The sequence below is a fragment of the Leucopleurus acutus genome (assembly GCF_964270905.1).
Source record: "Leucopleurus acutus genome assembly, chromosome: 3".
Lineage (NCBI taxonomy): Eukaryota > Metazoa > Chordata > Mammalia > Artiodactyla > Delphinidae > Leucopleurus > Leucopleurus acutus.
In genome coordinates, this window is record NC_139145.1 from 110,315,414 (window position 1) to 110,339,703 (window position 24,290).

Consider the following 24,290-nt stretch of genomic DNA (forward strand, 5'->3'; position numbering starts at 1 on the left):
GTTACAGTAGCCTTAGCAAACTAATACATGCATACATACATATAATTTTACATATAATTCCAAACGGCTCAAAGATCTCCCCACTAAACATTTTTTAAGAACCAGAGGTTGGGCTTCCCTGGTGGAGCCCTGGTTAAGAATCCGCCTGCCAATGCAGGGGACACGGGTTCGAGCCCTGGCCCGGGAAGATCCCACATGCTGCGGAGCAACTAAGCCCGTGCGCCACAACTACTGAGCCTGAGCTCTAGAGCCTGCGAGCCACGACTACTGAGCCCACGTGCCACAACTACTGAAGCCTACGTGCCTAGAGCCTGTGCTCCACAACAAGAGAAGCCACGACAATGACAAGCCCATGCACTGCAACGAAGAGTAGCCCCCGCTCACCGCAACTAGAGAAAGCCCACGCACAGCAACAAAGACCCAACACAGCCAAAAATAAATAAATTTATAAAAACAAATACAAACAAGAAAAAGAACCAGAGGTTAAGAACTCACTTTGGATTAAACAAATTAAAAAGCATTTATGTAGTGTTTCTGTCACTTATTAACATTAATTATATCAACCAACATTTGTCCTAAGTTCATTCTCAGATCAGGCTTCTTATCACAAGAATGGTAAAATAACATTTTTAAACTATTCTCAGAATTCCTGCAAGTCACTGCATGTTCTAAGGTTTAATATGATTCTCATGGGTTATGCTACACTTTCAGACTATAACCTTATTTACATGATCTTCTGCTCATGTTTAGTACATGTCCTCTTAAAATTGGGACATACAGAAATATGGGAAAATATTTATTTTCTTTAGATACTTCCCTTTTTCTCACCTAATTCATATACGAGTCAAAACCATATAAAGCAGGGTTTCTCACTTGGGGTCCATAGAATAATAAAGCCCATTTTAAAAGTTCCTAAGGTCTTATAATTTTGCGATCTGTTTCACAATACATTCTATCCTTCATTGTTATGCACACTAACATATTAAAGACTAGGAGAGATTATGCAGGAAAGAAAAAAATTGTTTAAGTTAAATAAGTGACCACATAGTTTTTTCTCACATATGTATTACCCATTGACACATCATGTAGATGACTACTTATGTCAAGTTGCCATACTCTGTAAAATCCTAGTCATACATACTTGGAGAACGATGGTATAAATGTAGACACAGAGCAGGCTAACCTCACGTTATTTAGATTCACTGGCCCAACCCAGTTAGCCACTGTTGGCAAGATCATTACTGCCACCAACAACACTGTTGGATGTGGGTATCACCTTCCACTGATAATTAAGTGAGACTGAGGTGGTCCAGGCATAACAGTTTCCAGTCCTCATGGCCTCCTAGGTCCTGACAGAACTCCATACCTATCAAGTTCAGGAAACAGAGGATGGGGGAACAGCAACGATAGTGGCTGGGGCAAGAACTCCACAGACTCCCAATTCTTACCTAAATTTCAGTAATTTTTTTAAGCATAAATACTTCTAATATTGCTGTTTGCTTTTTGCTCATTTCCAGAGCAATGAAGTATATGTTTATTTCTTTTTTGACAATTTTAGATACATAATTACTTTTGGAAGAGAGATTCTGCCAACCTTCTCATCACCCATAGCCAGAGACATATATTCTTAACAGTATTTATTTTTGTCTCTCCAAGAACATAAAAAAATATAGAAATAGTTGCCTAGGAGGTTATATCAAAGTTATATTTTAATAGTGGGGTATAGAGAAGTTATCACAAATTTGCTAAGTACCTTTGGTACATTTGAGAGTTCTCAGGTAAATAAAATACTAAGTCAAAATCTAAAGCAATTAATATACACAGGGAGTGAGGTAAATCAGAGACAGAGAAAGACAAATACTGTATGATCTCACTTATATGTGGAATCTAAAAAAGCCGAACTCATAAAAACAGAGTGGAATGATGGTTACTGGGGGCTGGGGGTGGGGAAATTGGGGAGTTGTTTAAGGGTACAAACTTGCAACTAGTAGATCAATAAATCCTGCAGATCTAATGCACAGCAGAGTGATTACAGTCAATAATACTGTATTATAAACTTCAAAGTTGCTAAGAGACTAGATCTTAACTGTTCTCACCACAAAAAAGAAATGATAAATATGTGATGTGATAGAGGTGTTAGCTAACTCTTCGGTGGTAATCACATTGCAATTATAAATGTACCAAATCAACACATTGTACACCTTACACAATGTTATATGTCAATTATATCTTAATTTAAAAAAATATACAGAGGGATGACCTCAATAGAAATATGTACATTCTGGAATTTTCTCCACAAGCTTTACATCATAAAGCCTAGCTTGTTCAATCTAATGATATTGACTACCTCTATGGAAAATTTATGTATAAATAGGATCTTTCTTCTCTTTAGAAGAAAAAAATGTTCTCATTATTCTATTGCATCAGTGGCAGTCTCTTTAGTGCTAGCAAAGTCCCAAGGGTTTTTACAATACCTCAAAAAGAAATGTGCAAATGTGGGCAATCTATTGTTACAGAAGGCAAATACTTTCTCATTCTTTTCTCCTGTGTGGCCAACAGTAATGTACTTAACATTTCTAGGCCTCTGTTTCCTCATCTGAAAAATGATGGGCTTGTACTAGAAGATCTAGAACTATATTAGATCTAGATTTCTCAAATATATGCCATCATTTCTCTGCAACGTTGCTTATGTATAAGAGCCCATGATCGCTAGGAAATACACTCAAATTGCTTTTCCAGTTTTGTGATAGGTTCTACTAAATCAAGCTTTTACTTAGAATTTATAAACAAATGTGCCTATGATAAACAAGCTGGATAATATTAAGGGCATAGTCTGTGATTCCAAAGCTGAATTCTGAGTAATCTCTTTGGCAGGACATGCTGTTATTCCCTCCGTGAGTAGACATTCAGTGTTCAAAGCAACGAGCTCTTTGATACTTTGAAATTTTGGATTCTGTTCTATTTTTAAAAGCTACTATATCAGTATTCATCAACTGTTTGACATGGCCATTCATTTATATTCAAAAAGGCTATTCTATAATTACCCTTCCTTTCAGGAAGCCTACCAACTAAGAGAAGCCTGAATTACTGATAGCAGTTATACAGGGACCTTCCTGTTGGTTAAGAAGGAGGACTAATTAAACTAATGTGCTAAGTCTCGGGCTAATAATTATGCAGAAAAGTGGTAAGAAAGCTTATTTTATCAGTTTTTAGTGGTTGTGCACCTTTAATATGAAGCTAAGAAGGCTAAAACATTCTAGAATAAGTATATTTCTTATTTGAACTTTTGGTAAGGCTGATTTAATTGTTCTCTAAATGTTATAAATCTGTCAACTTTTAATAGAAATAACTATAATTTTAAAATACTGGTTATTCATGAAAATAATTTTAAATAATATTAAAAATAATTAATGACACGTTAAAATAAGTCCTCTTGTGGTGGCTAAGTAGGAGCCAATTAACCATATCTTTTCAAAATGCTTCACATAAAGATCCTATTTCTATAAAATAAACCCAATTTTCCCCTAAATATTCACATGCATTATGAATTCTGTTAAGACTAAGAAGTGCTTTGTAATAATTGCCAAAATTCTTAGAACATTCATATAAATTTAAAAATTGTTTTCACATAATTCTACTTTTATTGCAGTATCAAAATGGTTATGAAACAATATAAAAATCTGCATAATCCTAAGTTATTTCTTAGGTTAGATCAGCTATTGTTGGGGCAAATGAAAGGCCACTTGCATGCACTGCTGCTTAGTGGCCTTTTGTCACTAAAATGCTATACCAATTACACTTATATCTCTGTATATTTTGGTGAGGTTCTGTTATTCAGTGGACCTAGCTCAACTTGAAGTTTCTCCACAGTGATGGACCTCAGGTATCACCTTGAATTGTAACTAAAGAAACAGGATTTCCTGTAGAGAAGGTTGTTTAATAATATCTATAATAACCCAATACGTTTCCATTGAATTAAAAAACAAAAACAACTTAGGAGGTAGGAGGAGTCCAGACTAACCAGGAAATCCTTAAAGCCACAAGGAGTTAATACCAACTAGATGAGAATGAAAGTGATCCATCCTCCTTTGTAATCCAGGAATTGAGCTATAAATAGGGAACACAGCAACTAGTTTATCTATCATAATCTTAATCTGAAACAAAGTAAATATCTATGAACTCTAGGGCTTTAGTATTCAGTCACAGTTTAGGAAATAAAGTCTGTAAAACAAGTGCTACCTCTCTAGAAATTCTGGAAATTAAGACATAGAGAAAGCAAATCTTACTAGAGAAAAACATAAAATGTAATCGTGGTGTGGTATCGACTGTGATGTTCAAGTTTTAGAATACTTCAGAGATCTACTTTTAGCTAATAAACTGTTAGTGAATACTTTAAAGGTTTTTCTTAAACCTTTGAATATGGTGTAGTACATATGAACATGATGTCACTTATTGGATTGAACTACTTATCATTAGTTATTTCCTCAACAATCCTAACGATGAGGGAAATTTAAAAACTCTGGAGGTAAAAAGTAATAAAACAGATTGCTTATTCATAAAAATGTTACCTATCAGTGTCCTACAAACTACAATATCCCTTCCCTACTTCTGGGTATATGCATAAAAATTGTTTAGTGGTTCCACAATATTCATTCTAATCTTTTACTTGAATGAATATTGTGGAACCACTAAATGATTCTGGGCTCACTAAACCTCTTCATCATGCAGGAATGAGGTAATAATGTGAACAACTCATGAGGAAATCTGGTGATTTTAATAATTAATGATGAAAATATATTTCTATAATAAAAATTACTATCAAGTTACAGATCTAGCCATTTAAAGAAATGGCTTTCTGAAAGATAAATGTATTAAATCCCATCGATTTGTTTTCCTCTAGTTTTTATTGTACAGAAAGCACACATGAACCCGCAATATCTAAAATAAATTCATGTATTTACTTGTACTCTAAGAAGTTATTGTCAAGACAGCAGAATAAGGAAGAAATTCTCACTGCTGTACCCCAAACACATAGTAGTAATATATAAAATACCAAAAGACTAAACTGTAATTAAAAAAAAAAAAAATCTCATGGACTAAGAATATATTTTGTCACCATAAAAGAATAGATTATAGAATCTGGTAAATTATGAGGCTGATTTTGTTGTTTAACATATATTTTTCCTCAGATCTATGGAATCTAGTGCTTAATGCAAAATTAAGCATTTTAGATCTAAGATTCACTTTTTTTTCCTTTAGCAAACCAGTTTCATGAACACTTCTTGCTGAAGCAGAGAGAAAAGAATAGTTAAAACTTCTAATAAAAATGCTCTTAATTCTTGACATAGAAAACTTGCCAAAAGCAAGTTAAATGCAAAAAAAAAAAAATTAGAATCAGAGACCTATGGTCAAATATGTTGTGAACTAGATATGAGTTAAAGAAAAAATTCCATGTAAAATATAGAAAAAATACGCAATGACTTAAACATTTTTGAAGAGAAATTTTGCCAAATTTAAAAGAGTACAATTATAACGTAAAGCTTTGCTTAAAAGAGACAACACATAAAGGACCCCATTCTCATATACCCATGTTTAACCGTATACTTTCTCTTCAAAAATAATTTTCATCTACATCAAAGTTTCGTGAGATACTCTGAATAGGGAACAAAATCAAAGGCCATTGTGTTTAATAAAAATTCAGAATGTTCAAATTGGAAAGAGTACAGATTCTCTTTCTTTATGAGCTTTCAATTACATCTGATTATTTTAAAAAAGGATTTCATTTTAAATGGGCCACAAATGTAAACCAAGCATAGCCTCCAAATGAAATTTTACTCTCACGTGCAAAATGAGAGTCTGTGTATGACTGACCCAATTCAAATCTAATTAGAATTAGATTAATCAATCAACTAATTTAATCAACAACAGAACGTTTCCATGAATGTAATTAGACACTTTCCTGTGTCTTTGTTCATTTATTCTACCTTCTTTCCTGTCATTAGGGGAAGTGCCCATGCTCCTAGCTAAATGAATCCTGCCGTTTGTGCATCTGATCCCATCTTATCTACTTAGAGACAGTATTCTAGCAATTCTTACCTCTGTCTACTGCCTGGACATTTTTTTCTCTCTCTCCTTATGTACTCCCATCAGTATGCAAACATGGCAGTATTTCTCTCATCTAAGAGAAAAAAAAACCCTCTTGACCTCACTTCCCCATCAAGCTCTTGACCTGGGTCTTTCCTTTTTTTTTTTTTTTACAGTAAAACTTGTTAAAAGCATTGCTTATATTTGCTATCTCTTCTCCAAATCTCTTCTCATTCTTTTTGAGGCTCCTATTCTATTCCCCACCATTCCACTGAAAATGTTTTATTAAGAGCCCCAATAACATTTATATTGCTAAATACAGCAGTCAGTGCTCATCCTCATCTTCCTTGACCAATGTTCAGCATTCAACTCAGCTGATCACAGTCTCCTCCTTGAAACACTTTGTCGACTTGGCTTTCAGGATACCATACCTACAATATTTGCTGCTCCCTCAGTCTTCTGCGTTGGTCTCCTCATCTTCCTGACCTCTGCGCACTCAAGTGTATCAGGGCTGAGTCCCTAGACCACTGCTCTTTTCGGTCTTCTCAAACTCCCTTGAGATCTCAGCCAGCTCTAAATACCATCTTATTTGTCAGCAGGAGCCCTCCCCCAAAGTCCCAATTTGTATATCCATCTCTCTACTCAATACCTCAGAATTAATGTTTCCAAAACTGAGTTCCAGCCCTTCCCCTTGCAGTCTCCCCCACCTTGCTAGGTCAACTGCACCTTTCAATAGTTCATTCCAAAAAGCTTACCATCACCGCTGTCTTTCTCTGATGACCCATACCCACTTCATCAGCAAATCCTGCTGCCTCTAAACATTTCTAGAATCTGCCCTTTGTTTACCACCTTCACTACTTTCACTCTCGTCTAAGGCCCTCTCATCCTTCAATCACTGTTGAACTAGCTTTCTGTCTATCTTCTGCACTTATCATCCTATATTCTCAACACAACAGATTAATCCTGTTAAAACTTAAATCTCATCATGCCACTTGACTAGTTAAAATTCTGTAACAGTTTCCAGTATCACTCAAATTGAAAACTGAAATCCATACAATGGCCTAGAAGACCTTATACATTATCTGGCCTCTTTGACCTCATCTCCTAATACTCCCTATCTTCATCTTTCCACTTTATGCATACTGCTCTCCATGCTATTACTTGAACACATCAGGCAAACTTCCACTTCAGGGCATTTGTACTTAACTGCTTTTTCTGCTTTCCCACAGGTAGACTTACACCTTTTCACCGAGGTCTTTTCTGGTGCCTTAGCTAAAATCACAACCCTCATCCCTATTCCCAACCTGACATTTTTTATCATCCTTCCCTGGTTTATTTTTCTCCTCAGCATTTATCACTAACATACTTTAATTTACTCATCTTTTTATTGTCTGTTTCCCTGGCTAGAATTTAAACTCCACGAAAGAGGAAATTTTTGTGTTTTGCTCTCTACTGCACAGAAGAGTTCCTGGTACATATTTGACATGAAGACATATCTTGCTTATCGTTTATGCATCTTTGTTTAATGAGGAATAGTATACTTTGATGTACATGTGTGTGTGTATGTATATACATGTGCATGCTTGCTTGTTTTGTTGTTGCCAACGAGTTGCTGGATTTTATAATAAATATTAATTTTTAACATTAAGTAGTTGAGGTTTTAGACTAAAAACCCTAAAGAATGTGTGTAGAAAAATTATTTTTATAACATTTTTCTTTAAGGTTTATTATCATAATAAGTAATAAATAATAAGCCCAAGTGAGATGTTCAACAAAGGAAATAAATGTATTTACTTTACCTGGACTGGGATTAGGTGGGATTTCACTTTCCTCATCAGTACTTTCATCATAGATTGCATCTCTGTCAGTAGTCATTTCAGAACATGTTGGAGTTTCCCTAGAAACAGAGAGAGGCAGACTTACAAATTATTGGTTCATTCCTGGCTAGGTATCAAATTCACCAGTAAGTAATTATAGAAAATATCCCTGGAAAAACATTATAATTAAACAAATATATATTGAAATAGATATAATTAAGATGAAAGCACTTTAAAGACTATATGTTAACTCTCTTAAGAACAAGTTTCTCTTTTACCTTATATAAATGTGGTTTAGTGCTCACTATAATTAATTCTTGAGTCAGTTTATTATCATTTATTATTTATCTATCAAATCACAATACTATTCTTCTAAATTACCTTCTGTGGGTCACAGAGTAATCAGTACTTTACTGATCTCAAAGCAGTTCTGCCTTTCATTTGGTCTCCCCAAAACTCTGAGATGGGTACCTTTATTCTTATTACGAAGATATCCAAGTAAGGCACAGAGAGTTTAAGGATTGTCCAAGCCATACCACAGTCATAAGTCACCTATGATTCTTCCTTAAAAATCAAGTACATATTCACACTTAGAGTCACTTGATTCTAAAATTAAGCATTGCTTAGACATCGAGATTACAAATGTGTGCCCAACTCTATGGTTCTGCAGAAGATGAAAGCTTTTAATTAATATATTTCTTAGTGATGCCTAAGAATTAAACTAGTATTATTTAGGTAAATCTCATGCCAGTTTTATGATTTAAGTCTAGGTGTGACAGTTGGGCAGTCATGGAGAGATCATGTTGAGTATTCTCTAGTCCACTGCATCTAACAACCAGAGCATCCAACCCCAGACTATCAAATGATCTCATATTACTAAAAAGTTGGCATCTAACTTTCATTAAGTTTGGGAAGAAATTGCACTAAAATGTCTGCATCTGCCATCCCAAAACAGGAAGGTCAAAATACCTTTTATGCTCGATGTTCTTTTCCAGTTCTTGAACTTCATTTAACAATTTATTTAAGCTTCTGATCTTTGCTTTCTTCTCATTCAGCACCAGAATGAACCGTTTATAAAGATCAGTCTCCAAAGCTTCCTTAGCACTCACACATTTTTCAAATCTAAAATATAAACAAACAAATAAATAAATCATGCAGGTTTTGTTTTAGTATTCAATCTAATACTGAAGACAATTTCAAGAAAATTTTTCAAGAAAAATACAATTAAAACCATTTAAACATGTTTTCATTGACTTAAAGTTTTATATAGGTAAACAAATAATTAGAACTTATTGTTCATTAGCGTTTGTAGTTTACATACTGAGAAAAGGATAGAAATTGGAAACTGACAGCAAAAAAGCTTTTAAAACATCTAAATGCCTAAATGTAATAACTTATTCACATCTTTGGTTTATTTCCAAAAGCACATATTTGTGGGAGAAATTTCAAACAAGAGTAACTATAGCCTATGTTTCTTGTACTTTGTTAATATTACTATAATAGCAACCATGATCTTGTTTTGTGATTAAGTGATTTACTTAATCAGTTCTCCCCAAATAGATTATGAACTGCTCCACAACAAGAACATGACATACCCAGTTGTATCTTATAACCCAGCAAACACACACACACACATACATATATTTATCCAACTTGAAATTTCCAAGGAGATTAATGAAACAGCAAATGTGAAACACTATACATTTTAAATTTTAGATATATAAGACAAAACATAAAATTCTCTATCATTTATAATTCTTCCTACAATGTTCAAATGAGCTAACAAGAGACTGTACTAATTTTAATCTCTCAGATATATATAAAATAAAGAAGGCAAACTAGCAGAGGTTGTATATACTTGATATGTGCATACACACACACCATGAATAAACCTCTATTTTAAAGATTCAAATATAAATTATTTCATGTAATATATTCTTTTAAAAGGAGTTTAGTTCTGCCTGGTTTTCTCTTTACCATACTGTTAATTATACTTGTTGTTTTATACAGGTATTCTAGTATTTTCATTATATATATTATTTAACTATATATATTTTTCAGTGAAATAGAAACAAAAATGTCAAAATTTGATATACACGTCCTTATACTTTCAAGAGACTACCTAGCTAGAAATGCAAAGAATTAGGGCCTCTCATGGGATGAAAGGGAACATATGGCATTATATTTTCTGGGACCAATTACAGCAGTCTTATACCATAGTCATTGCCAAGGCTGTGAACTCCGTAAGGGCAGAGAGCATGTATGTTTTATTGGCTGCTTTATCCTCTGTGCCTAGCATAGTGTTTGGCATTCAACAGATGTTGAATAGCTATTTATCAGATAAATGAATGAAGTGAGCAAGTTAATATGGACATCTTATGAAGAAATGTAAAACCAGTGATTCTGAATATTATATTTTTCACTCCTTTAATAGCTATTCACTATTGTAACAGTAATATTTTTCATCTTCTTCAAGCTTCTAAAAAATTGTGATATTTAAGTGATGCACATAATGGTACAGCTAAAAGAGTTTAGGAATAGAAAGGAAGAAAATAAATGAAAGAGCGTAGGGATGCTTAATGCTTATGTTTTGTAAAGAGGGAATCAATTACATTGCCTAAAAGGCTAATGGATTTAAAAATAAATAAATGTGACCGAAAGATGCATGAAAGTAAAATTAAAATGAAACCTGGGATGTGGGTCAGGGGAGAAAAACAAGACCAGGGGAAGTGATCAAAATTCCTCATCTTATAGCAGGGAGCACACAAGTAAATCTTAAATTTCAGAACATTAAGAAGCAGAGTGAATAAGTATATGTAGCAAATCACCAAAAGAATGAAAATAGAAATTCTAAAAATTAATTACCTCCAAGGGTAGGCTAAGGATAGAGGATTTTTAATTTCATACTCATCTGTACTTGATGAACATTTTATACAGGCTTAACTTTAATTTAAAAAATTGTTTATCCACTTGCAAAAAAAACTGTGATAAATATTAATATAGCAGTAACTCTATCATAAGCAAAGCTCTCTGAGAAAGAAGTACTCCAAAAGGTGTGGGGAAAAAAATAGAGCCAAAGTTGAGGAGAAGCTGCCAATATTGATGGCTTATTTTAAGCTGGGATATGTTACTGCATTTATATTTCAGATGCAAAGTGTTTGTAAACATTATATTCTTATTTTCTTGTACTATTTTCCAATGTAACACAAGTTTAAAAGATAACTAGAGGGCTTCCCTGGTGGCGCAGTGGTTGAGAGTCCGCCTGCCGATGCAGGAGACGCGGGTTCGTGCCCCAGTCCGGGAGGATCCCGCATGCCGAGGAGCGGCTGGGCCCGTGGGCCGTGGCCGCTGGGCCTGTGCGTCCGGAGCCTGCGCTCCGTGGCGGGAGAGGCCACGGCAGTGAGAGGCCCGCGTACCGCAAACAAAAAAAAAAAAAAAAAAGATAACTAGAACATACACCTGAGTGTACAATAATAAAATACTTTAAACATATACAAAGTAAAAATCAGTTATAAAAATTTACAATAAAAATCTTGTATAATAATTCAATATGTAAATCCATAACTATAGTAACCAATTAGTAACTTATCTGATTTAAAGGCATATTTAATTTCTATATAAATCACTTCAATAATTCTTGATTGAAAGATTATGTGTACTTATCAACTATCAAGCAAATTTCCAAACCTTTATTAAAATTAACATTTGGTATAACTCATGAATTAAAAATAGATATCAAAATGAAATATATCTTTTTTGTCTAAAGAATATTATTAATCTAAATAGATAGTGTCACGGCTACACTGTCAAAGGTAACAACATTTCTGTGATAGGAAAGCAAACTCAGTAGAATGCATGGCATTCTGTGAGTTAACCTTGCTTGGTTTTAGCAAAGCTTTAGGATTTTGTTACAACCAAACCTCTAATCATTAAACTGAATAACACTTCCTAGACAAAGCTGGGGAGTGGGGGTTGGCTAGGAAATAGTATTATTGTGAATAGTTTCAGGATATGAATTTACTCTTGATTATTAATGATTAACAAATTCAGAGAACTCTATCTTTTTATTTAATATTCAGTAACTAACAGGTACATACCATCCTCCCATCACATTTGTAATGTCATTCCTCCCTTACAGCATTATGATGTTACTATGCCTTCCATATTATTGATACTTGCCTCCTGCCAATCCTCCACGTCAAGAACTGAACAGGTATTAGTTAGTGAGACATACGGGATTCATTGCTAAGTTTAGCCATACTAAAGGAGAACTCACATACAACCAGATCAGACCACAGCTAGTCCAAGGATCATCTCTAAAGCAAAGCTCAAACCTGATGAAACCATAAATAACATCAAACAGGAAAGGCCTAATGATGCTTTATCCTTTTAACAGTGACTGGGACAACAGAACAATAAAGTTTAATTAGCAGCCTAGGACTGAGGTATCTAGGAACTCAGACCAAATGACAGTACTTAAAAAAAAAAAAAAAAACTAAACTAAAAGAGTAAAAACTAAATATGGAAAACACTGAATATTCAAATATTTCTGGATGGGAAAACAAAGAATTTAAGAATAAATCTCAAAAATAAAACAACAAAAATGAGAGCAGAAACAAGGTAATTTCATGGAGAAATAACATCCAAAATAAAAGAGTAAATGATAACCCAAAATAAAACAACAGATATGTAAATGTGAACATGTGGTACTTAGAAACAGTGCAGTAATCCTTGTATTTACAGCTCTGATCAAATTTATATCCAGGTCAGGGTTGTGCAGCAAAAGAAAATCTTCACAGAGTTCAGAGGACAAAGAATGCTAAAAAGAAATGGAAAAGCAAGCAGTGGTAAAGAGATTTAATAAGCCTCTAAGTACTGAAGAAGATGGTAAACAGCTGTTCCTCATCCTTTCTGATGACAGAACAAGAGGAAATGGCCTTCAGTACACCATGAAGGACTCAGATTACCAATAGATGGAAGGAAGAATTTTCTGCCTGTGACTGTTCTTAAACAATGTAATGGGCTACCAACAGGAGTTGAAGATATCTCTTGAGGTCTTTAAAAATTGGACTAAATTCATCTGGCTATAATGTGATCCTAGCTTGAAGGCAGAGAGATGAAGTAGAAGAGCTTTCAAGGTCTCTTCTATTCTAATGATTCCATGAGTGTCAACCCAATTCAAAATGCTGAAAACTGCCTTCAATTATAGGTTTAATAACTATAACTCAGAGTAAAGCTAGAGAGTTTCTAACTTGATGTCTGAGTGCAAACAAAAGACCTATTCAGTAACGTGGAACTTGAGAGTTGTTATTTGAAACTAAATAGGAAAAACCAGTGAAATAAATATAGCTAATGACCTAAGGATTTACATACAATATTTCTAATGTCTTCTCCTTTATCTAAACTATACAGAATTAAATTAATCCAGTAATGTCACTTGTTTAAAATGGAGCTAAGACTGCAATTATTAAATAGCAAATAAAAGAATAACAGCAAATATATATGTTAAAAGTCTACACGTTAAAGCTCATTCTTTTTACTCTTACTGTAATTCCTCACTCCTTACTCAAACCTTATTTATTCTCCACTGTCATCCCAAATGGAAACAGCTTTAGATTTGGCTCTGATTATAATAATGATACATATTTAAATACAAAAATATATGCAAAAAATACTCCAAAGAAGTAAAGGAAAATTTAATTCACAATTCCAGACACACACTATTATCATTTAATTTTCTCTTTCTAGATACTCTCTATCTGAAGACATATTTTACAAAAAAAATGAGACACTCTTCATATTTTTGGAAATTCACATTTTGCCTCAACACATCATAAACATTTTCCATGGTATAAGCACCATGTATATGATTGCTTTTTGCTCATATAATATCCTATTGTGTATTAAATATATTTCAGACCTATCTACTATAGCTTCTAAGGGAATTCTCAGCACCTATTTTGTGACCCACACCCCCACTCTCCCAGGCACACATAGTCTTGAAAAACGATAAGGAAGAAATGATTGGATCATGAATGGACACTGATGTAAGACTAATCAGAAGCAGCACGGAAACTGAACTGTGACCAGGCCTAAGGAGAAGACCTCAACTCTACTATCTATGTGGTCAGTTACCTAACTCAGTATGTTTGTATCCTATTTCTAATCTCTCTAAAGACTCTTGATCAGTACTACTGCCTTATGGAAGCAGGAGCTGTAAATCCTTTGCTCATTTCCCAGTGTACTAAGGCTCTGGAGAGGGAACACTTCAGGAAATACTGCTTGGCCATTTACAGCTCTTTAAAATGGCCACTTTCTGTATGATAGGAAAGAAAACCAAATTTGGAAATTAGATAAATCTACTAATCCAACATCTAGAATACAACCAAGAGCCTAGAATTCTCTGGAGTGGACTTTGTTTCCTCTGTTTGAAGGGCCACTCCAAGGGCACACATCTTCAATTCCTGAAGAAGATATGTGATCCAGTATTTACAAAAAAAAAAAGAATAGCTGGAGCATAATAAGACTGGTGATAAGCTACATGGCTATGCTTTTGATCAAATAGGTAACTTTTTGCCACAATAACACAAAAGAATTTTCTGGGTAATTCTGAAACAGCAAATCAAGCATCCGTGGGGCACATATTATATATACCCTCATACGCTGTTTTACAGCACAAGGTATATTTGTCTCCACTGTCTCATCTTTGTTCCCTGCTGCTTTCCATCCTATGGCAGTGGTGTTGAATACTGATGAGATAATACCTCTTTCAACCTCTTGCAGACATTTTAAAGCAATCTGCTCAAGTACCAAGTACCCAGTCTGCATTTTTGTGGGCAATTTGTGAATCAAATTTCCGATCATCCTGAGGGTATTTTGAGTTTTTAATATAATGGCTTATCACGACCAGGGTACGTCTCATTTCATTTGATTTATTTTGTATATAAAAATAGAAAAACATACTCAAACTACTGATATGAGCCCCAAAACATGCTTTCTAGAACAAATATTTGGTATTAATTCATAAGAACATGAATTTTAAAGAGAAAGAGAAATGTTAAATTATTTTTCTGTATGGTTTCCTAACATTTATATAATTTTGATTTGGTCTAATTACTTTATATAATTGGAGATAAAAATTAATTCAGAACTAAAAGAAAACAAGATATTTTATTAATATAATAAATGAGAGCCAAATAGAACCAAGTTTTAGGTGATAGGTGTTAAGTTGATGCCTTGCATTAATTAATAAATATAAGTAAATGTATAGAAACAATATCCTCTAGTCAACCTCATTTTCACATACATATATTGATGATGAAAAAACCCTTCACGTTTTTCATGCACTCTCCCATATACTTACTAATGTCCATAAAGAACAATCTTAGTGAGTGCCCTAAAAAGATCCTAAAATGGATAAATGTTCTTATGTTTTAGAGCAACTGGTTTGAATGAAAGATAAAAAATCTACTTTACATACTGGATGTAATAATAATTATTATTATTTTATATATTCTACATAATTATTTCAAATGCTGCAATGTATATATATACAAATGCATGCATATTATATTAATATATCTTTATAGAGATACAAATATTCACAACATATATTTTATTTCCTTCAAACATCTTTTACATAATAGAGTAATACAGGCTACACCCTGGAGCAGTCTAGGTTATGATATAGTTGAGAAAAATGCATAATTGAGAAGATAGGTCACTTTCTTCTTCATCGTTTAAAAGATAAGGAGCAAAATCAGGAAAATAAAGGCTTTTCAATGTCTTATTCAGTAGTAACAATTACTTCTTTTTAAAATGCTGATAGTATGAATTTTCAATCAATCAGCAAAAATAAGTCTTTATTAGGAACCAAAACACAAACTTCACCTGAAATAGATGCCATTCATAAAAAGATTCCAAATAAGGAATCAACTATGCTTATTTATATTTCATGTCTTTTTTATTCATTATTAATCTTATAATTTGAAGTCAATTAATGCTTATAAACATCAACTTCCTAAACTTTGATTAATATTAATGAGTTCTGATTCTCATTGTCCAATTACTCTTTATTGTTATTAGTTTGCCGGGGCCACCAAATACTAAGGACCTAAAAGTGTTAATGTACTCATATAATGTACAATAATGACCAATAATTTAGTTCAATCACATTAAGTAAAGGTACAATTAATGACAGATTTCATTTTAAATATATGCTAGTCTACATATATTATAAATGTATAAATCATTAACTTATAGCTACAATGATATAAAGAGCTTAGTGTTTTTATGATACAAGCACATTATGCACACACCGTCCTTGGACATCATTCCAGTCTCTCAGAAGCCTTTCATTTTCTTTCTGTAGGTGCTCATTTTTGGCTTGGTTTTCTGCAATGGTGTCCAGGCAACGACAAATAAGTTCTCTAATGACCTCAGCTGGGTTTGCAACTTTCTCTAGGTTGAAGGAACCAAGTCTGAACTAGGATGAAAGGAAAACATGATTAGCTTTGGGGGAGAATATCAAGATTGAGTGGCCCAGTTTTAAATACACATATTTTCTTCTGAGGGGATGAGGGGAAAAAAGTTTAAGATTTAAATATAGCTCATTTACCAGATATAAATACAATGAACAAAATTACTGGGCAACTTCCTACTTTCTTACTAAAGCTTATCAGATAAATCAACATATAACCTAAGAATAATGCTTTTTAAGTGGTAAGTCATTCTCCCACCTCCTAGCAGAAAAGAAAACAACATAAATACCATATAAGCATACTACCATCTGTTTGCTACTACCTAATTTAAGTCACTGTGCTCAGAATAAGGAAAGAAATTATACATGAAGACTCTTTTTTTTTTTTTTGTGGCCATGTGGCATGCATGCAGGATCTTAGTTCCCTGACCAGGGATCAAACCCGTGCCCCCTGCAGTGGAAGCGCAGAGTCTTAACCACTGGACTGCCAGGGAAGTCCCTACATGAAGATTCTCAACTCTGGTTTCTGTTAGTACTGATAGTAAAATCAAATAACTGACAGAAGCTACCTGTGAAGAAAGAGAAAAATTTTTGTAATACCTAAGAAAAATATAGGGTTTTAAAAAACAGATAAAGGAGTAATGACTGTTACCAGGTTTATCAAAAACCAACAATTTATTACTATAAATTATAAATAATAATGTCACATGTCAAACTTGAGTACTTTTGCATAAAGGTAAGACATAAAAATATCTTAATTCCTCTGTTAGAGGGCACTACAAAATAAAACCCTGTAATAAAATTTTATTATAGTTAAGGAATTCTGAAAGGAACACAGGCTCTCCTCATTTGGTAGATAAAGATACTGAAACACAATGATTTACTAATAACTATAATATCCTTACTATTAAAATTAGAATTATTGTAACTAAAATAAGCTTTTAAATGACAATTATAATTATATAGCCACCATACCTTACAATTGAAGTATAACTCAAGCATAGCACAAATACAAATTAATCTAATCATCACCAAAATGGAACTATTATATCCATTTTATAGATTTGTAAAGTGAGATTCAGAGTAGTTATCTAATATACTGAAGGAATAAAATCAAGATCCTACTATACTATCCTGTTACACTGTTTCCTGACATAAATGAGTATGCTAAACAAACAAGTAAGAGGAAGAATTAGGTTCAGAACCTACACATAATTCTGAAGAGAGATTTTAAAGGCATTAAGTAGGTGGCAAAATTGAGGGTACAAAAGGGGTTTTTTGGTTTTGTGTTGTTGTTTGTCTCCTGGATCAGTAATTTCTATTACGGCATTCACTAATAGGAATATTTCTAAAGTGTCTTGCTTGTAAAGGAGTATTTCTATAAATATGTTACATACAGATTGAGAAATATTTAATAGTGATTGATAATTCTGAGACAAATCACTGTTAGTCAATTTACAAATAAAACTAAAAGTCACTACAGTAAAAATCCAATGTTTGCAATCTGAGTGGCAATTTATAAAACATTTCAGTTAATTCCTATAATTTAGAATCATTTAGTTGTTTAACCCCACAAAGTAAACTTTTCTGGATGAATTATGTTTACCAATTTATTTTAAATTTTCAGATCGAAAACACAGGTAGATATTTTACTTAATATTTTAGAAACCCTGTGAAAAGACCTAAACACTGACAATTCCTAGGTGTTAAAAAACATTTATATATACTTGCTTAAAATGTAAAGGAAAACAAAGGATATTTATATTCTTGTATTATAGGCACACTTTAGAGGACTGAATAGTACTGGTTTAGTCACAAAGAAATTGAGTATGTATTTGTGTATTTTTTTTTGAAATCCGAGGAGGTCACAATTTCTTCTTAATCCTTTAATTTGTTTTATCTGTTTTATCTCACCTCTTTCTCTTTCTTAACAAAAGAATGGGAATCAGATTAAGAAAAATTGTCCTTTATTTCAATATTTCAATGAGTATATCCAGTTGTGTAGATAGATATATAAAACCTAAATTAGAGCTTAATTCTAATTTTAATAGTAAAATTATTATTTTAAAATAGTATAATTATTATTATTAAACCTTTACCCAAAAAAGACTTGGAAAAATTCTAAGAATTTTGAAATTATTTCAGACTATTTGTCACATCTGATTTATTTCTCTTATACTTAGAATCAAATGGCCAAAAACATTTGCATATAAGTGCATATAATGAGTCCGTTTAACAAGTATATAAGTTTAAATAGGAAAGTTTTATCTATGTAAAGAATATATAAATTGAAAGTAAATTTGAGCACTAACCTTTTAAAGCTTCTCTTATGCAAACAAACATACAAAAATTAAGATTAGCTGTAGAATATTACTTCTTTGAGTCGATACAGAACAGAAGAAAAATTAAGCTTATTTTATTTTTAGACAATAGATTACATTATCAGTAAAACATAAACCCACACTGTGATTTTGTATTCTCGCATTATCACAATTGTCAGGAAGCTTTGACTAAGATGGACATTTTTAGAAGGAAAAGAGTTTTTCATCACTTGGAAGTTTCAAAAATGCCAAATGGATAATGATCCATTATCCATTTCAAAGTGTGATATTCAGGATCACACGCTGATCCTGAATACAGTAATCAGTAAAATACAAATGCACAGATAAACACAAGTCTAGCCTCCTAACATTCCATTTTAGATGGCAAAAGAAAAAGGGAACAATTTTAAATCACTAATGACAAGAAACTTTTTTCAAAATATCATTCAAATCCTTACATCCAAAATTCCAAAAGAGAATTCTTAAATTTCTTCTTGGCTATTTAGTATAGAATAAACTTAAAATGTCATTTCTTCTTAAGAGTAGGCAAGTATTTTTCAGTTTCTATTTTTTCTAATTATATTCACTAGTTTGGGGTCCTTTAACAGGCGTGAACATCTGTTATTCCAAACAATAAAAATAATCAAGAAGTATTTAAAACTCAATCCAAGAAAAATATTTTACTTGAGATATTCTGCTTATTTTGTAGAAAAATTCTGGAATGTATGAGAGAGTGAGTCTGCTGGACCATCCTGTCTGTATACACATGGTTCAGAGCCAAGGCAGGAAGCACCCTTCCACTCTCACTACCTCTGTTCCAGCCTGTCTACCTCATAGATGCAAGGGACCACACGCCCATGTGAACTGGACTTAGAGAAGGGCCTCAAATCAGGCCTAATGAATTGAGAAGCATAAAATATTTCTGTGCTCTAACTCTATATTCAGCCCATCTTTATACCATCCCTCAAATGAAGTGGCAACTTTAGAAAAGTATTGTTTTTAAAACTAGCAAATTCCAACAAAAGTTACACTGTATGTTTTTGTCAATTTAAAAATCTTTTGCTTTAGTTTTTTGTTGGACATGTAAGGCTATTAACACAGATGTTCTTTATTAGTTCTGTAATTTCAAAATAATCTGCAATATGAAATCAGGACTTCAAATGGTACACCAGAGTCAGAAACCACAAATTAAAGACATTTTGAAAGTATATCTCTTCTTTAGAGGCATGGGCAAAAATAAATTTCTCTTTTGTAGTTAGTTCTCAAGATCGTATGGAGAATTCAGTGTACACAAACCTATACTAAGCATCTCATTCAGTCTATAATCTAAGATTTTAAGCTATGTTTTTATTTTTCCATGTAAAAAAAAGTTGAAAACAATTAACTTCTTAAATACTGGTAATCATAGTAGGTTGCACTAGTTGACTCTAAACTGTCATTATTTTAGCTAGCAAAACAGATAGCATCTTTGATCTGATCTGCATTAAAAATTCTCAATTTCAGAAAACTTATCCATTTTCTTTAGCCAGGCTTTTATTCTGGATGCCTATCTGTCAATTCTTTAAATCCAAGATTAAATGCCACACCCCCTTACTCATCACTTCAAAGTCCAGAACAAATTCTCTTAAAACTACTTTAGCCTACATTGGCTTCTCTGTTCTTGATACTTCAGAGTTTGTCTCACACAATTTTTCACTCAGTTTCATCCTCCCTATATTTTTCTCTTGTTTCAGAAATGCAGTCTTTTCCTTTAAATTTCTAGCTCTTTGAGGTCAGAGACCCTATATTATGTCTTCCTTAGTCTCCACAGTGTCTTATACAGTTCTAGACATATATTAAGTGCTCAATAAAGACTTGAATTTTTTAAAATTGCAATGATCCTTATTAATAAGAGAATACAATTATAATGTGGCAGGGTAAAGGAAATAATTGGGACAGTGATTCTCTGAATACAAATTAAGAAATATTTTAATCTGTTTAAGGATGTAACAGTTTTATTTTATTGAATAGTATAATTTCAACCAAAAGGGCATGGTTTAAATATTGCATAATAGCTCTCAATACTGTGATAATACATAAGTTTAATAAAACCTAAAAAGATACTTTTTTTTTAAAGAATGTATAAAGTTATATATGTACTCAGTTATCAGGTTCTTTGGAGTGGCCAAACAGATAAAAGAGAATATATAGTATTGGTAAAATACACTAAATAAACACTAATTCCAGGGGAATTGTTTATGGTCATTCCACATGTTTCTGGGGATAGGAGGATTATCAAGGTGTGAGTTGATACTCTGCTTAGAATATATCAACTAAAGAGCTGCATTTTGATACGTTATCAAAGTAGTCTAAATAACCTTATAAAATTAATATTTGTTACTGTCCTGGGAACCAAGATGTAAAGCTAAAGGAAAAGGAGGAATAAAGATATCTTGATGTGATTCCTAGGCAATAATGGTCAGACAGGAACTCCGTTCTTTTCAGTATGTGTTTTTAAATTTATTAGTATTAAAAAAAAAGTTTAGCTGTGCCTAGATATGTATACACTAAAAAAGTAAAGCCTATTCATTATAGTTTGTAATACAGGATATTTTGTTTATTGTAGACAAATACATAGTTATAAATATACCATTGTTGTAATACATAGTTGTAAAATTCTAGTAATAAAGGAAATCAGTCAAGTTATGTAGTAAAAAAGAAACTAAACTGTATTACTTTGGCCTAGTTATGTTAATCATCAACTGTAAGTATTCTGAATCAACTATTTCTTACTAAGGTCTTAGTATCATGAACTCTTTGGTTTTGTGACCTGCTGAAATGTTATTTTAGATTTAAATAAAAAACATTAAAAATGAATCTTCTAAAACAGTGACATACCTAGGTTGACAACTGGTCACATTTAACTTCCAAGGTAGCTAGAACTGAGAAAAGAATACTGATAAGGACTTTCTAAGCAGATAAGAGAGCTTTATTGTGAGGCTATTAATCTCACCTTTCCAACTATTTTCTTGACCAAATTTCTTAAAGCTTATTTAAAAATGTTTAAATATCTCAAGATGATTATATGATCAAACAAGGCTCTGCATATGCAGAGTTGTAGATCTGTAGATCCTATAGGTTCTTACAATTAAAATGCAATCATCTAAAAGTGAAAATACACTGAGCTCTAATTATAGGGCTAAAAATTATTAGATTTTAAGGACATGCTATATGCTTTAATATATTAAGTACCATCTAAGAATTATTTGGTATTCATAATTGCAAAATTCATTGGTGGGAGTCAGAGAATCCTTGAGAATGAAACGCCCAAAGGTCCATGTGATAAGACTATCTCAGAAGTTACTTTTACTTTGAATGACTGTAAATGTTCATTCCATTATGTCTTGAAATAGAGATGATGAGCCTTTTGGTTCAGGAAAATATAGTAAAAACTAGAAGACTTATCTGGTCTAATTAGGAGTTATAATTAACAATGAAAATTTTTACTATACATGGATTTAGAATCAACTAAAAGGCTTTTCCCACAGTTAACTGAATTGGGGGTAGTGGGGTAGGTAGAAGGCAGGGGTTACCTATTATTTGTCTGTTACTTTAATTTTGATATTAGAAAAAGAAATATTGCCTTGGATTTCCTGACACTCTACTAGATCTCATAATACTCATCTAATCATATCTTCATAGTATGCTTCTCTGTCTTCCACTTATAGCCTAAATGGTAATATTTCTTGGAATGGTCCCTTGACCTACTTCTCTTTTTTCTCTGTAGAGTTTTAGGGTTATCCACAATCACAGCTTCCATTACTACAGATAAGCTGAAAACTGCCAAACGTGTATCTACAGGTGGTACCTCTCCTAAAGTCCAGACTTCTATAAACATTTAACTCATTTTTGGAGTAATGTCACCAGTATGTCCTATACAGACCTGAAACTTCAAATGCTAAGACAGAATTCATTGTCCATCCCTCTCACTACTAAACTAACTCCTGTCTGTACTTTCCGTTAGACATTCATTCAGTTACACTTGGGTAGTCTAGTGGGTGAACATGGACAATTATCATAGCATTACAATATTAACTTTTTTTTCTCATACTAGTCTGAAAGCTGCAAAGGGATAGGGGCTACATATTACTCAAATTAGTATTCCCATTCTTACATGGGTAAACATAGAATGTATTCATTTATCAGACTTTCTGAGTATGTACTATATGTTAAGCATTGGAGATACTGTTGTGAACAAGAAAAACAATGTGTCCACTCTCTTGGACCTTATAGCTTAGTAGAGGAGGTTGATGATGCCAAATGATCAAATAATAATTTCACACAGTTGTAAATTCAATGAAGAAAATAAAATGAGTCATAAGATAGCTATTAGAGGGCAGAGTATGCTTAGATATAGTGGTCAGGGAACAAGTCCTTGCAAAAACTGAGGTAGAGAACAGAGATGAGATTGGAAAGGTAGACAGGAGAGTAGATCATATAGGATTTTGTAGGCCACAGTAACAAGTTCAGAACTTATTCTAACAAAAAGCCATCAGAAGATTACAGGCAGGAAAACAAGTGCTTACAGAGTACTCAGCATTTCCTCTAAGATTGCCCCCAATTATCCCAACCTCCTGGTACTCAGACCCCATGTAATTCCCTCTCCTTGAGTGTGGGCAGGTCTCTGACTTGCTTCTAACCAAGAGATTATGGCAAAAGTGACACATATCAGAATTTCAGACAAACTAAAAACAAACAAAGAAGCATAAAAAATATACTAGGAATCTGGTTTGGAATTACACTCATTTTCAAGTTATTTTATAAGGAGTTAACTTATTTCCAACATGAATTACAGTGTAATTTCTCCATTCAGGACCACTGTATTTCTTTATCTAATCAAGAGGTTTTTTTATATCCTTTGGTTAAGTTTCTCATTGTTAATTTTTTGTTTCTGTTTTCATTTTTAAAAAATTTTATTGAAGTATAGTTGATTTACAATGTCATATTAGTTTCAGATGTATAACATAGTGATTTGATATTTTTACAGATTATACTCCACTTAAAGTTATTATAAAATATTGACTGTATTCCCTGTGCTGTACATTATATCCTTGTATCTTATTTATTTTATACCTAGTAGTTTGCATCTCTTAATCCCATCTCCTATCTTGCTCCTTCCCTCAATCCCTCTCTCCACTGGCAACCACTAGTTTGTTATCTGTATCTGTGAGTCTGTTTCTGTTTTGTTACATTCATTCATCTGTTTTATTTCTTAAATTCCACATTTAAGTGAACACATTTGGTATTTGTTTTTCTCTGTCTGATTTACTTCACTAAGCATAACATCCTCCAAGTCCATCCATGGTGTTGCAAATGGCAAAAATTCACTCTTTTTATGGCTGAGTAATATTCCCGTGTGTGTGTGTGTGTGTGTGTACCATATCTCCTTTACCCATTCATCTCTTGATGGAAACTTAAATTGCTTCCATATCCTGGTTATTGTAAATAATGCTGCTGTGAACACTGGGGTGCATATATCTTTTCAAATTAGTGTTTTCGTTTTCTTTGGAAATACATCCAAGAGTAGAATTGCTGAATCAGATGGTAGGT

At 32.9% G+C, this 24,290-nt stretch overlaps 1 protein-coding gene across 1 annotated transcript in view; it reads right to left on the reverse strand.

Annotated features, from left to right (window-relative positions):
* The window catches only part of XRCC4 (X-ray repair cross complementing 4), a 258,879-nt gene that overhangs the window by 128,733 nt on the left and 105,856 nt on the right, over positions 1–24,290 (reverse strand). The window contains exons 4-6 of the mRNA XM_082836066.1: positions 16,220–16,386; positions 8,871–9,023; positions 7,884–7,981 (exon numbers count right to left, since the gene is read on the reverse strand). Coding sequence (XP_082692192.1) covers positions 7,884–7,981; positions 8,871–9,023; positions 16,220–16,386 — 418 coding nt within the window. The remainder of the gene's footprint in view (positions 1–7,883; positions 7,982–8,870; positions 9,024–16,219; positions 16,387–24,290) is intronic.